Source organism: Salvelinus fontinalis, chromosome 3 (genome assembly GCF_029448725.1).
Source record: "Salvelinus fontinalis isolate EN_2023a chromosome 3, ASM2944872v1, whole genome shotgun sequence".
Taxonomy (NCBI): Eukaryota; Metazoa; Chordata; class Actinopteri; order Salmoniformes; family Salmonidae; genus Salvelinus; species Salvelinus fontinalis.
In genome coordinates, this window is record NC_074667.1 from 24,208,949 (window position 1) to 24,224,890 (window position 15,942).

At 41.0% G+C, this 15,942-nt stretch overlaps 1 protein-coding gene across 2 annotated transcripts in view; it reads left to right on the forward strand.

The window, feature by feature from the left end:
• The window catches only part of LOC129841504 (phosphatidate phosphatase LPIN3-like), a 35,909-nt gene extending 23,410 nt beyond the window's left edge, over positions 1–12,499 (forward strand). For both annotated transcript variants that reach the window (XM_055909800.1, XM_055909808.1), the window contains exons 9-19: positions 226–413; positions 2,545–2,638; positions 2,759–2,828; positions 4,182–4,280; positions 4,604–4,695; positions 4,910–5,057; positions 5,212–5,360; positions 8,618–8,704; positions 9,042–9,309; positions 10,188–10,291; positions 10,569–12,499. In XM_055909800.1, coding sequence (XP_055765775.1) covers positions 226–413; positions 2,545–2,638; positions 2,759–2,828; positions 4,182–4,280; positions 4,604–4,695; positions 4,910–5,057; positions 5,212–5,360; positions 8,618–8,704; positions 9,042–9,309; positions 10,188–10,291; positions 10,569–10,716 — 1,447 coding nt within the window. In that variant the 3' untranslated portion in view covers positions 10,717–12,499. The remainder of the gene's footprint in view (positions 1–225; positions 414–2,544; positions 2,639–2,758; positions 2,829–4,181; positions 4,281–4,603; positions 4,696–4,909; positions 5,058–5,211; positions 5,361–8,617; positions 8,705–9,041; positions 9,310–10,187; positions 10,292–10,568) is intronic.
• The last annotated feature ends 3,443 nt before the right edge of the window (positions 12,500–15,942 follow it).

The following is a 15,942-nucleotide window of genomic DNA, read 5'->3' on the forward strand; positions in this document are numbered from 1 at the left end:
GATCAGCGCTGCTACTCTGAGAAGCTTTAAGAAAACGGCCCATGATAAATGCAACAGCTTGGAACTAGTATTTTCACACATTTATAATTATGAAATGGTAACATTAGATTATTAATTATTATTTGGAAGCAGGTTTTGGGGTCACTTCCATTTTTAACTCAGGCAATTCACAAAGTAAACTCAAAGGCATAGAGGTAGATGATTTTCCCTCTGCTCTCCATTTAGTGAGACAGAAGGGAGCTCGCGGCCGGGTGCTGAGCAAGGGTCTGGGTCTGGTAACCAGTCTCCCCAGTCGGTGGGCAGCGGGGCCATGGACAGCGGCACAGAGTACCTGTCGGACTCCACCTCCGACCACATGGATGTCAGCATGTCCCTCTGCGGCCGCACTGGCCACACCAGCCAAATCAACAAAGGTGTGTGTGTGTGTGTGACAAAGAGTGTGAGGGAGATATTGGAAGTACTTTATGTATATTTCTGTACAGCTGTGCATGTCTCATGAAAGGACACATTTCCTTCACTCTTTGCTGCTCCTAATGATGGTCTTTCTCAAGCTAGTGAGTAAACAATGAAGACAGTATTTATTTCATCTAAAAAGGACTAAGTATGGGATAATCAGTGAGGGGCTATGTGTCCTGTGGAAAATAATGAATGATGTGAAAGTGTGTGCCACGACGAACTAGCAGAATTGTATTTTCCACAGAAGGCATAGGGCCCTGACTAGATTATCCCAGTTATAGCACAGCTATAATTTAGCACATTTGCTGCTAGAAATGTGTTAATTTGCCAGTAGAAATGTGTTCAACATCCACTGAAGTAGCTAGCAAGTTTATTTGATAGCTACAATAGTTGTCTTTGTAACCAAACAAACAGACTTGTTAGCTTATCTAACCAAAACGTCAGTCCTGCTAGCTTGCTACTATGAAAATTTAATTCAACAATGCCAATAATATATTCATTTTGACTTTTGCTTTCAAAAGAATGAACTTCATAGCGATTGAATATTGCCGTGCGTTATTTAAGCAATAAGGCCTGAGAACCCGGGGCCTAAGAACAGCTCTTAGTCGAGAGGTATCACACGATAATCCCCGGGTTTGAGGGCCTTATTGCTTTTATAAAATAGTTGCCAACATAATTATAAAATATTTTCATTAAAAACATTATTTTAATGAGTAAATTAGGTTTTACATTCTGAAGTTGCTACCCAAGCGTCCTGACCGTTAATAATTTTCTGGTGTTTTGACCCAGTTGTTCATTCTATTCATTCGACGTTGCTATGCTAAACAAATCATTGGCATGCAGCTAGCTAGCAGAGGTTCAATGATGAAGAGCTACAAGTACTTCAATAAATGATTTAATAAATATCGAATAGGCGTACATAGGCATCAACTATTACAGTTGGCGAGTCCGCGCAAACCAAGCTAGTGGATGTTAATAGTGACGTTTCCGTTGATGGCAAACGAGTGGAAGAGCTGTCCATGGTTCGACGTTGCTATTTTTAAACAAATCATTGGCATGTCAAATCAAATTTTATTTGTCACATACACATGGTTAGCAGATGTTAATGCGAGTGTAGCGAAATGCTTGTAGCTAGTTAGCTTAGAGCCAGGCAGGTAGGTCTGTTTCAAACCAAATAGTAGCATGGGAAAATGTATGTGTAGATGCTTTTTCCCCAAGGGCGATAAAGTTTCAGAATTTTCCTGCCTGGGCTGCGGGACAGTGGAATTATGACATTAACACGTCATTGTATTTTGTGGAAGTTGTTGTCCCACGACCCCTGCAAATCAACCAATCAGCATCCAGGATTTAAACAATCTGTTTTGTAATGGGAAATAATGCACACTCTAGAATGCCCTTCAAGACGAAAAAAACAAGTATTCAACAATGCCATTGTACTCATGGGTTGCACCTCTCTCACTCAGTTGTGTAGTTGCCATTGTTATCAAGGTTCTACAGACCCTCCAGCCATATTTGATATCCAAAAGTAGAATGAGGGCTAATGACTTTGAATGTATGACTGTTTTGCATAAATTACACTGTAATGGTTTGGAAATACAATGACATTGCTAAAGTAGGCAAATATTTTGTAGGAAACAGCTTTGCCATCATGTCGTCAAGGTTACTTTAGGCAGTTGGCAATGTTGTCATTAGCCATCAAAGCTTGTCAAAAAAAAAGCTACAAATGCTAACTTTAGCTAGCTAAAGTCCGGTCTCCATCTAACCAAACGTTATACTGCAACTAAATTCTATCTGGCGACATCAAAGTGATGCCACAAGGTTTTGCTAGTAATAATTTACCTTTTTAGATATGGCGTCAGGTTTTCAAGCGACAGTAATGCACTTTAGAACAGATCTCTTATCAGCACCTATTGAAAGATGTATTGAATAGAATGTTCAGTTTGCCGTCAGTCCTAAAACAAATGTTCAAAACAATATTGTGACGAAATGTACAGCCCATGAATAACGTGGTAACCTATTATTTTTTTTTACATTTTTACCCATTTGTATTGATGAGACAATCTCTATTGCCATTTCCCTTTGTTCCAGATAAGTTTATGGAGCAAGTTGTGAACTACCAAGATTTGGTGAGCAACCCTGGACTCATCGAAGATCCAAATCTGGTTATCTGCATCAACTCAAAGTAAGTTCCATATATGGTAATGATATACAATACATCTGATCTTGTGGTTCTGCCATTATACTGTATGACTTGTATAGGTCTCTGTCAGTTGACTAATTCGTTTTTTTGGTGCTCTTTTAGGTATTATAACTGGGCAGTAGCTGCCCCTATGGTCCTGTCAATGCAAGTCTTTCAAAAGAATCTACCAAAGGTATATCACCGATCTCTCACCAGTCTATACCTACTCCATTGTAATACTTTTGAATGTATGAGGTAGAGTTCGACCGATTTAATCAGAAGGGCCGATTTCAAGTTTTCATAACAATCGGTAGCTTATCTTATAAAAAACAATCGATCTTAACATAATCACTAGTTTACTACACATGATTGATTGATATTACTAGTTTAACTAGCTTGTCCTGTGTTGCATATAATCAATGCGGTGCCTGAAATTGTGTCACTTCTCTTGCGTTCAGTGTAAGCAGAGTCAGAGTATATGCAGCAGTTTGGGTCGCCTGACTCGTTGCAAACTGTGTGAAGACCATTTCTTATTAACAAAGACCGTAATTGTTCCGTATTCCACTGAAAGTATAAACCTTTTGTTTTCAAAATTATAGTTTACGGATTTGACCATATTAATGTGTTTATTATATTGTAATTAAGTCTATGATTTGATATTTGATAGAGCAGTCTGACTGAGCGGTGGTAGGCAGCAGCAGGCTCGTAAGCATTCATTCAAACCGCACTTTCCTCCGTTTGCCAGCAGCTTTTCGCAATGCTTGAAGCACAGCGCTGTTTATGACTTCAAGCCTTTCAACTCCTGAGATTAGGCTGGAAATACTATAGTGCCTATAAGAACATCCAATAGTCAAAGGTCTATGAAATACAAATGGTATAGAGAGAAATAGTCCTATAATAACTACAACCTAAAACTTCTTAAATGGGAATATTGAAGACTCATGTTAAAAGGAAACACCAGGGGAGTAGTATACCAGGGCACACTTTATGGGGTGCGTTCAGTTTGATTCATCCTTTGCGTGACGGTTTGTACTGAATGACACGTTTCCTCACAACGGTGTGCAGCGTTCTTCAACAGCTTTTGAGGTACGTTTGCTCCCGTTTGGTGGGTGTGGCGAGGGGTGGCCCCATGTTGTGGCACGATCAATATGGGTGTGACCATTTGAAGTAGTCCCATGTGACTCAGTTGGTAGTGCATGGCTCTTGCAACGCCAGGGTTGTGGGTTCGATTCCCACAGGGGACCAGTACGAAAATGTATGCACTCACTATTGTAAGTCACTCTGGATAAGAGCGTCTGCTAAATGATTCAAATGTAAAATGTAGTAAACTCCTGCGGAACACTATACACAAATGTCCTCTGGGCCACCATAATTACAACGTTCTTCAACTGGTCCTTCACTACAGTACCGTTTCCATTGAACTAAATTTTGCACACCGTTCTGTAGTACTGAACGCACCCAAGGATAAAGGAACGATAATTGGAAAGCAGGGAAAGTGGTGGCAGGTGTAATATATGACCTTTAACCTTGTGCTGTCTGTCTGTAGAGTGCCATTGACCAGCTGGTGAAGGATAAGATGCCCAAAAAGTCTGGCCGCTGGTGGTTCTCCTGGAGGAGGAAGGACATGGACACTAACCCAAACCAGGTAGCCTATCACAGTGTTTTTCAATCCAGGCTAGGGTTGTGTTCAGTAGACACGAAACTGAAGAAAACTGGGAGGTACTATCTGAAATATTTTTCTGTTGCAAAATGTTATGCTACGGTGTGGCCGAATGGACACGACCCAGGACTTTTGGGGACCCCTAGCCGTCGCACATACAGTATTTGTCCCAGTCTAGCACCAGCGCACCTTCATTTGACATTTTAGTTGGATTGGAATGTCATAAATCGTCATCTTATTGAAGGATAATGGGAAAACAGCTGCTTAGCTTTTAATTTATAACAATATTTTTCTCCGTCTTACTACAGACTGGAGAGAATTCCAAGCAGGATCAAGAGAAGGCACAAGCAGAGACTGAAGAAGCCTCAACCTCTGTTTCCGGTCACTCGACAACGATACTGTGAGTGATCACAGACGCACATTGTTCCACATATGCGTAACTCAAAATGCACGTTTTGCCTAAAAGAGTTCCATGAAAAGTTTGAATTTGACCTTTTGTGGTTTCTTTTAGCAGAATTGCTCGTCTATTCCATTAGTTACCTACCATATAGTGAGAAATAAGACCGCGTGCTAAAATACTGTGTGCGCGTGTGACTGTATGTGTGACTGTCCAGGGCGACTCTCGATGACCTGACAAGCGACGAGGAGGCGGGCCTGGGCCGAGACGGCAGCCTATCATCAGAGACCTCCGAGACCATGACCACCGCCCAGTGTTTCAGCCAGATGTACCGCAAGTCCCTACGCCTCACCTCCGATCAGATAGTACGTCATCACTGCCACACACACACACACACACACACACACACACACACACACACACACACACACACGACCACTACCTCATGATCCCGACCATGTGGTAATTTCCCTGCCCCCTCAGTAAGCCATCTTAACCTTGTGATTGTGTTGTGGCCAGGAGCGGTTGAACCTGCGGGAGGGGGCCAACAAGGTTGTGTTCAGCGTGACCACTCAGTACCAGGGCACCTGTCGCTGCGAGGCCGCCATCTACCTGTGGAACTGGGACGACCGCGTCGTCATCTCCGACATCGACGGCACCATCACAAAGTGAGCAGAATTTTATTCTCATCAATTGCTCAGAGAAAGAGATTTTGTTTAACAAGTAAAACAAACTGTTCTCAGAAATGTAGCGGTCAAAAATATTGATACTCCTAAAGATTCTGATAAATAAAGTAGTTATACTATATATATATAATATACTATATAATATAAAATGACTCAAGTAAGAGGGAAAGTCAGCCAGTAAAATACTACTTGAGTAAAAGTTTAAAAGTATCTGGTTTTAAATGCACTTCAGTACAGTGGTGGGGAAATTATTAAATTGTCATGATTAAAAGGAAATGCTATACATTAAATTCCTTATATTAAGCAAACCAGACGGCACAATTTTATTTGTTATTTACGGCGGACAGCCAGGGGCTCACTCCAGCACTCGGACATAATTTACAAACGCAGTATTTGTGTTTAGTGATTCGCCAGATCAGAGGCAGTAGGGATGACAACGCGTTATATTGATAGGTGTGTGAACTGGACCATATTGATGTCCTGCCTGAGCATTCGAAATGTAACGAGTACTTTTGGGTGTCAGTCAACATGTATGGGAGTAAGAAAGGACATATTTTCTTTCGGAATGTAGTGGAGTAAAAGTACAGATACTCAAACGACTTAGTTTTTTGTTGTTGTTTTGGCTCTGTACTTCAGCACATTTGAAATTATTCAAAGTGATGTCTGTCAGCTTTAATTTGACGGTGTTTTCATTCATATCAGGTAAACCATTTACAGGACTTTCTGTACATAGACCCCATTTTAGGGAACCAAAGTATTTGGACAAATTCACTTTAATATACAGGTATGTGTGTTAAGAGTCAAAAGTTTAATATTTGGTCTTATATTCCTAGCACGCAATGAACACATCAAGCTTGTGACTACAAACTTGTTGGATGCATTTCCAGTTTCTTTTGGCTGTGTTTTGGAGTATTTTGTACCCAATAGAAATGAATGGTAAATAATGTGTTGTGTCATTTTGGAGTCACTGTTATTGTAAATAAGAATAGAATATGTTTCTGAACACTTCTACATTGTGGATGCTACCATGATTACGGATAATCCTCAATAAATTGTGAATGAGTGAGAAAGTCAAAGATCCTACCCCCAAGACATGCTATCCTCCCGTTATTGGTAATGGTGAGAGTTAGCATGTCTTGGGGGTAGGATCTTTGACCTAACTTTCTCACTCATCAAATGAAATGGTATTTGTCACATGCTTTGTGAACAACAGGTTTATACTCACAGTGAAATGCTTACCTTCCAAACAATAAAGAATAAGTAATAATAATAGGAAGAAAAAAATTGTAACAAGGAATGAATACGCAATGATAGTACCCCATATATATATATAGAAAAGCTAAGTCGATGTGCAAGGGGGTATGACGAAATTGAGATAGGTATGTACACTACCGTTCAAAAGTTTGGGCCCACTTAGAAATTTCCAGCTACAATTAGTCATTTACAATGTCTACACTGTATTTCTGATCAATTTGATGTTATTTTAATGGACAAAAAATGTGCTTTTCTTTCAAAAACAAGGACATTTCTAAGTGACCCCAAACTTTTGAACGGTAGTGTGTTCATAGGGGTAAAGTGACTCGGCAACAGGATGGATAAATAGACTGTAGCAGCAGCGTGTGTGATGAGTTTGTGTGTTGGAGTAAGTTCACTACATGACCAAAAGCATGTGGACACCTGCTCCTGGAACATCTCATTACAAAACCATGGGCATTAATATGGAGTTGGTCCCCCTTTGTTGCTGTAACAGCCTCCACTCTTCTGGGAAGGCTTTCCACTAGATGTTAGAACATTGCTTTGTGTACTTGCTTCCATTCAGCCACAAGAGTTCGTGAGGGCACTGATGTTGGGCAATTATGCCTGGCTCACAGTCGGTGTTCCAATTCATCCCAAAGGTGTTCGATGGGGTTGAGGTCAGGGCTCTGTGCAGGCCAGTCAAGTTCTTCCACACCGATCTTGACAGACCATTTCTGTATGGACCTCGCTTTGTGCACGGGGGCATTGTCATGCTGAAACAGGGAAAGGGCCTTCCCCAAACTGTTGCCACAAAGTTGGAAGCACAGAATCGTCTAAAATTGAATTATATGCTGTAGTGTGAAGATTTCCCTTTATTGGAACTAAGAAGCCTAGCCCGGACCATGAAAAACAGCCCCAGACCATTATTCCTCCTCCACCAAACTTTACAGTTGGCAATATGCATTGAGACAGGTAGCGTTCTCCAGATTCGTTCCGTCTAACTGCTAGATGGGAACCGTGATTTATCACTCCAAAGAACACGTTTCACTGCTCCAGAGTCCAATGGCGGCGAGCTTTCCACCACTCCAGATGACGCTTGGCATTGCACATGGTGATCTTAGGCTTGTGTGCTGGTGCTCGGCCACGGAAACCCATTTCATGAAGCTCCCAAATAACAATTATTGTGCTGATGTTGCTTCCAGAGGCAGTTTGAAACTTTGTAGTGAGTGTTACAACTGAGGACAGGCGAGTTTTACGCGCTTCAGCACTCGGCGGTCCCGTTCTGTGAGCTTGTGTGGAAGTTTTCCCTTCCCTCACCACCTGGGGGCGGCCCGTCAGGAAGTCCCAGTTTCTGGGATGATGGTGTTGATGTGAGCCATGACCAACCTTTCAAAGCATTTCATGGCTACAGATGTGAGTGCTATTGGTCGGTAGTCATTTAGACAGTTTACCTTGGCATTCTTGGGCACAGCGACCATGGTGGTCTGCTTGAAACTTGTATGTATTACAGACTGGGTCAGAGAGGTTGAAAATATAAGTGAAGACACTTGCCAGCTGGTCGTGCTCAGAGTACTAGTCCTGGTAATCTGTCTGGCCCTGCGGCCTTGTGAATGTTAACCTGTTTAAAGGTCGTATTAGCATCGGCCTAGCAGTTAAGAGCGTTGGGCCAGTAATCGAAAGGTTGTTGGTTTGAATCCCCAACCGACTAGGTGAAATATCTGTGTTCCCTTGGGCAAGGTACTTAACCCTTATTGCTTCTGGATAGGAGCGTCTGCTAAATGACAAATATCAAATGTAAATTATTCACGATTCATTCAGGATGATCTGTAATCATGAGCAATTGGATTAGTATAAAATACTATAATTTTCTTGTCTTTTTTTGTATTCAATATATTCATTTTATAAAGTCATTTTTGCTCATCTTTATCAAGGTGTCAATCATTTCGAACCCCAGTGTATATGTGTGTTCAGTGATTTAATAACTCTCTGCTTACTCGTTATAGGTCTGATGCTCTTGGGCATATCCTACCTCAGCTGGGGAAAGACTGGACGCACCAGGGCATCGCCCGACTGTACCACAAAATCCACCAGTAAGTGCCTACGCTCACACCAGGGTCATGTTCAGTAGGGCACACCGCAGCAAACCGTTTGGAGATGAAAATTAGCATTTCTTATTGGACATGTCTTCTGTTTGATACATAATGAACATGAAGCAGCCCAATGATACCCTCCTTTTAACTTTTACTGTGCATGCATTGGTGCCGAAACACTTGTATGTGCCCAAAAATGGTGACATTGTGACACTTCCTGGTCTGAATATGCCATGCTGAGCTTCTCATTAGAAGCTGTTGATAACCGACAAGATTATTCTATATTTCTCTCCCGCACTCTCTCTCCCCATGCTCTTTCTTTCTCTCTCCCTCCTAGGAACGGCTACAAGTTCCTGTACTGTTCGGCGCGGGCCATCGGCATGGCCGACATCACCAAGGGCTACCTGCAGTGGGTGAACGACAAAGGCACCGTCCTCCCCAAGGGCCCCGTGCTGCTGGCCCCCAGCAGTTTCTTCTCTGCCCTGCACAGAGAGGTGGTGGAGAAAAAGCCCGAGGTGTTTAAGGTCGCCTGCCTTACCGACATCCGAGATCTGTTCAATCCCCAGAGGCAGCCCTTCTACGCAGCCTTCGGTAACAGGACCAACGTAAGCCACACACGTACGGTACTAACACAGGCCTCGTCACATTAATGATAGACAACAGACTAACTAGATGGCCAATTCAAAACATATCGTGTAGTCTGGCAAATTTATTTGGGTAGTTGGCTGTTTAGCTATTTGCATGTATTAATGTCATTGTTATGTCCTATGCCCTAAAAAAAGCACTTGTGAATAACCGCAAATGGCAGTTGAACGGGTGCGTTCATAAAACCAATGCAACATAGCCTACTTTGGTTGTAAAACAGTCTCTCAAGTGCTCAGTATCGGGAGTTGAGAAAAACATCTGACACCGTTGGGAAACATGGATTCCCTTCAAATCAATATTGGCCATGTAATTTTGACAACATTATAGAATGTTCTTAGAATAGCCGACTTGACAAATGGCTCCCATGCTATCAATAGATCTCCCTTGAAACCTGAATTGAGAGACATTTGTGAAAGGTTTGTCTTAAAGTGTCAGTGTTGTATTTTGAGACGGGCTTGAATGCAATTTTTGTCTGATTCTCTGTATGGCAATAATGATGATGATTTTTTTTTTTTAAGTGGTTCCTTTCAACATACAACACAATTGTCAGCCACCTTTTTGGCCCATGGTGTTACAGACCATTTTCTATTTTTGGAAAAGTGACTTGAGCTTTCGGACAAGTAAAAACTCGTAACTTTTTTTTATACATTTTTATTTTATTTTATAAATGTCAAGCCCTGGTTGATATTTGCTGCTTACTGTGTGGTAGTTCGGGGACACACCGCTGACTCATTTTCTATGTGTTTGGCCTGTGTTTCTAAATCCATTCCCTGGGTGATGGATTGAGGTGTATCTAATATATTTGAAATAAAGTTTGATTTGAGTGTTGTTATTTCAGGATGCCTATGCCTATAAGAAGGTGGGTGTCCCTGACACCAGGATCTTCACTGTGAACCCCAAAGGAGAGCTCATTCAAGAGAAGACCAAAGGGAACAAGTCATCGTAAGTGTACTACCCAACCGAGAAGAGTGACAGTGGTCAGTCGACTCCTCATAAGTGCACACTCAACACGTGCAGTACAGTTTTCCCAGTCCCAATTCAATTACATTCTTTAAAAAAGATTGCTCATGTTAACTGCATGCTCTGGTTTAGAGCATTCTGTGTCATGTCACTTAATATTCAGCGAATTGGAACTATCCGCTGACTCCTGATAAGTAAAACTGAATTCATAGAGCTGCGATAGCTCCAGCACATTATGCTCTGTGTGTGTGTGTCACAGGTACACACACCTCGGCGAGCTGGTGGAGCACTTCTTCCCTGAGATCTCCAAGGATGGGACGTCATCCTCCTTCCACTGCCCTGAGTACAGCCACTTCTCCTATTGGAGAGAGCCCCTACCACCACTGGACATGTCCTCTCTGGACTAGACCCACACACACACACACACACCACTGGACCAGTCCTCTCTGGACTAGACACTCGCGCGCATGCACACACACTGTCTTTCTTTCCTCACCTTTGCTCTCTCTCTCTGTCGATCCCTTTCTGAATTCATAAATAGCTTTACTAAGTGTTCATTGCCTGGAATATTCTCGATGTGAAAGGTTCTCATTTAAAATACTCTATATTATCCTGTGTCATTCATCTCAAGCAATAGAGAACAAAACTCAAGTGTATGGATTTCAAGGAATTACTGGGTGACACACGCACAGACATGCACAGAGCCAAATTGAGACCAAATATGCATCGATGACTGTTCATTTACACAACACTGTATACTTCATATTGTGGAATATTTATTGCAAAAAGTCACTGCACTGGCCGTGCCATATTGCCATTATCCAAACGATACTGGAGCAAGGTACATTTGTGCGTCTCAAGAGTTCCAAAAAGAGCTTTGACATTTTAAAACACAGTTAGCAAACCTGTATACTAGTATACTATACAAATTATAACATCCACGTACAGACGCAACTGGACAAAAACACCCTTTTCAGTTTTAGGTTTGTTATCACTATATTTAGGTTTTAGGTTTGTTATCACTATGCCTGAACTTTGTACTTCATTTGGTGTATGCATACAATTCCATCCTATATATTGTTTTGAAAAACATATTTGTTAGCTCATTGTACCATTGAGCGCAAAACAGCTTTTTAGCGTAGAAAAGGTAAGTAAGCCTTTAGCTTGATTGAAAACGAAGCCCCCCAAAAAACAATGCCAAACAACATGAGTATTTAAGCTTTGTGTTCTAGTGGGACTGATCTGGAATTGTCCAACTTTCTCTCTGCCTGTACTCGCTGTAATCCAATAGAAGTGTGTGTGCATGTTGACCCTAAAGAGTATATTGTAGCTTGAAAATACAGTCAGTGTAATAGAGAAAATGTGATGAGTAAGCCCGTCTGAGACCAAAATGACTTGAACTGCTGCTTTTGACTGGAAGCTAGCTTTTTGATCTAGTTTGTAGTTGACTTCACTATGTATTTTGAAGCTCTTGCATCAAGGATTTGGTAGCAGTTGGATACACACAGGACCCAACCAGAAAAAGGGCCCAAAAAGAATCAATGCCTAGCCCCTGTTCCCGCAGTGGTCAGGGTGGTGGATCAGGTTTCTTGCACCCTGGAAAAAGTGTTTCAGCTCTACACAAGCGACGAGGGAGTAGGGGCTAGGGGTTGTTTCAGGACAGGTGCAATAGCATAGTAGGTTAGGGGTTCATTCTAAAGTCTGGGTTAAAGCTATATCCCCTCATTAGCTTTTGTTACGCAGAGGTGTGTTATGGGCGAGATCTTAGCAGAATGTGTGTTGCTACTAGTTAACAGTAGGCTCGAATCACACCACTCCCTTTAAGGTACTACACTACATGTTTTCGAGATGAGCCATATAGATATCTATATATGGTTTCGATATGGATTTATCCTAGGCCATACGTGAATCGGGTGGTTCAGAATCGGACACGTTCCAGGGTCGAGTAAATGGAACCGGTTGGGGAATTGAAATGGCCATGGTCTGGTTTGACACGGTGCCTTCTAGCTTATATGATTCATAAGCGTTTATATGTATTGATATTTCTAAATATATTGATTAATGTAATCCAAAGTAATACCATGGGCTCTGTGTGGAGACTAGAGAAATTGCATTGGACCCGAAAAGCCCTGTCGTTGCTGTATGTTTTTATCAAATGATCTTAATATAAAGTAAATACTGTTAAACACACCATGTTTCTTTTTGTCTTATTTTGTCTGAGTTGAGTTAGAACATGTGCTTTGCCGTTTTTAAAAAGTAGCCTACTGCAAGAGAGGTGTAGTGGTGCCTGGAGTGGGGACACTCAAAACTTTCTAAAAAAGAATTATCCTAAGCGTCCCGCCAAGCGAAGGAAACACGCTCTGTGTGACAAATTCTATGACAAACAGTGCAATGTACTCTCAATGACCTAAAATGATAAATCTTGGTCTTTCACAGTCAGGCTAATCCAAATTCTACTATGCAAGTAGGCTAATAGTAGACCTAATATTGAAACATAAATGAGGCTGTCAACAGAGTTGGAAATTCACAGGTTTCAGATTTTTTTAAATTCTTTTGAGGTCTGGAAAGAATCTAAGAAATGTATATTTGAGTGTAGTTTATGAAGTTAAATCATTGACAATGATTTGAGTGTACAGAATAGTTTTGTAGTTACACACTTGCAAATGATGTTAACTGATTAGTTGTGAACATGAAAGATGAATCTGCAGTTCGAAGCACATTCTCCAACGTGTAAATGACAAGTTGTTTTTAGTTTATTAGGATCCCCATTTAGCTACTGCATATGCAGCAGCTACTCTTCCTGGGGTCCAGATAAAGCGTACAAGTACATGGCAAAGTACAGAGCAGTAAATGGACAAGAACTCCGTAAGATATTACATTACATTCTAAATAAAAGTCACAGTGAGTGTACACAACATTAGGAATACCTTCATACAACCGTATAAGTCATAATTCCATAAAACCTAGTAGTAAAACCTGAAAGTGGTTCCAATTACTCCATTCAGTCTGGGATTTTTATAACTATTTCATATCAGGTCTGTGTTACGTGTAGGATTACCCTGGTGTGACGTTTTGATAACCGTGCAAATCTCTCTCTGACAAGGTAACTTATCAATATGTGTGCCTGTAATTAGCTAACACAACGTGCCATTGGAACACAGCAGTGATGGTTGCTGATAATGGGCCTATGTAGATATTCCATTAAAAATCAGCCTTTCCAGCTACAATAATGATTTACAACATTAACAATGTCTACACTGTATTTCTGATCAATTTGATGTTATTTTAATGGACAAAAAATGTGCTTTTCTTTCAAAAACAAGGACATTTCTAAGTGAACCCAAACTTTTGAACGGTAGTGTATACTCAGCGAAGTGATGTTGCACGAACAGCACCACAGATGTTTGGACAAGCGAGATGCAAGACTACACTCTCACACAGTATATGTGCATGAGTTAGGTGGTAGATAAAAGACCAAAACAGCTGAGCAGTTGAGCCTCGTGTAAAAGCTCTTAGTAGTTGTGGAAATTGACCCACTCAGCTGTTTCCTTTCTACGTCATATCGCTGAGTCTACCTTCTTCATCAAGCTGTCCTCTTTCTTTTTTTTTAACGTCAGATAGTCCAGCACCAGACAATTGCTTTCATTTTTGGTCTAATTCTCATTTCTGGAAAAGGCTTAAAATGAATGTTTTAAAATCCAGGTTGTGTGACATGATTAATCAAAAGACGGAACCCTATACATGGAGTCACAAAGGGCAATACAGGCTTACTTTTGGAAGAACCCAGGAGAGGAGGGATGCAATTTTGTTGGCCATCAGGTCATGTGATATCTGGGCATCAGTCAAAATTGTGTTATTACGCAACTAGTTCAAGCCACTGTCTGCAAAAAGTAAAATTTTCCCCCAAATGCTATATACCCCTTGGTTATGGTTTATACCTTAATTGGTATAACTGTTATGATATCAAAACCAGAACAACAAGGAACTACTACTGAATAGTTACATGGGAGACTTCTGAAAAAACTTTTGTGGCTGGACACTAATGTTTACAACTGGAACGCATTAAGATCGTTTCGCTTAGCGGTTACCCTCAAACAACTTGTTTGAAGGTGAAATCACAGTAGGAGGAGAAAAGCTAAAACCTTCATTTTGAGTTACAGCAGCACACTGACAATATGCAGTGGAAAGGCACGGGGTTGACTGGGACAAAATGAATGGTAAAATAAGCAAGTTGTCCTTATTGATACTGTTTTAACCCATTCTTTGTTTTTGTTGTCATATAAGTCTTTCTTGTATCAACTGAGCCATATTTGTAAAACTGTCTGTCCTTTATAGTAGCCCACACATGCATAGTAATTTTACTCCTAATTGTATGGTATTAAACTCTACTTAAAGGGCTGTGAAAACAATGAACACAATATTGGGATACAAACCAGGGGTGTATTCGTTATACCGATTCTGTTGCAAAATGTTTATTAAATGGAAGCAAGCGGAACGAAATGGGAAGGGACCTACCTGAATTTGTCCAATATAAACTATTGCTTTTCTCTGTCTGCTTCTGTTTGGTTCTTAAATGGTTTCTGTAATGAACACTCCTGGTGCATGTAGGATCTTCTGGGCTTTTCCCAGTCATGGAGGACAAAGCTTGCAGCAATGCACCTCACTGATGACAACTACTGAATTGGGAATAGGATATGGTGGTAGTACTTCAGGGGAGTTGGTTGTGCAGAGGGCCTAGTAGACCAGAATTCAGCCGTTCTCACTCCGTAGCCTTTCGGAGGCAGAAACAAAGCTAGGTTCCTCTTGGTTTTCACTAGCAAAGACTGTCCTGCACCCTGATGGTAGGAAGGTGCACTGGTGAAATATTACGGTACTAAAACCCATGGTCAAATGGCTTGAAACAGAGCATTTAGACAAAACTCAAGTTAGTGCTAGAGTTGAGATTTCATGTTGGACTCGCCAATCTTCCCCAAAGATTGTAAACGAACCCCTTTTAAGCTTACACCTATATTATGACAGCATACGTAACATCTTAGGTGAATGGGTCAAAATTGCCCAATTGTCATTATATACAGCAAGCTGGCCACCTCAGTAAACTTTGGAAAGAACTTGATTGTGCTCATATTTTTGCAATATTTGAATATCAACTGACAGCTTGCTGGAAAATGAGAACTTCACTATCTGAATGCCTTAGTCACACTACATGACAGATCTTTGGCAGGAGGGCTGCAGGATACAAGGGTGGGAAGGAGGAATGCAACTATAAAACACTGGCGGCATGTTAGTTAGCACGTGGTTACCTTTGTTTCCTGCTGTCTTGAGAGAAATATATATTTGACAGTGATAAACAATAAATTGGTAGTTCTAAAACACCTAGATGAAAGACAGATTCACCCATTCAGTCTTTTAGGATCAAATCTTTATTTCACAAAAAATTGAAGAATTCATAGCAGATTACTCACATTTCAAGCATCATAAAATACTTAGTCAAATAACACATTAAAGTATAGTTCTACTACCATAATCCTACATTAGTGATTACAATTTGTGAAAACATACACCACTGTTAACATTCATGTGGTCTACACAATGTACCGTACACTGTTGGGTAATTGCAACCAACATTGGCAGGA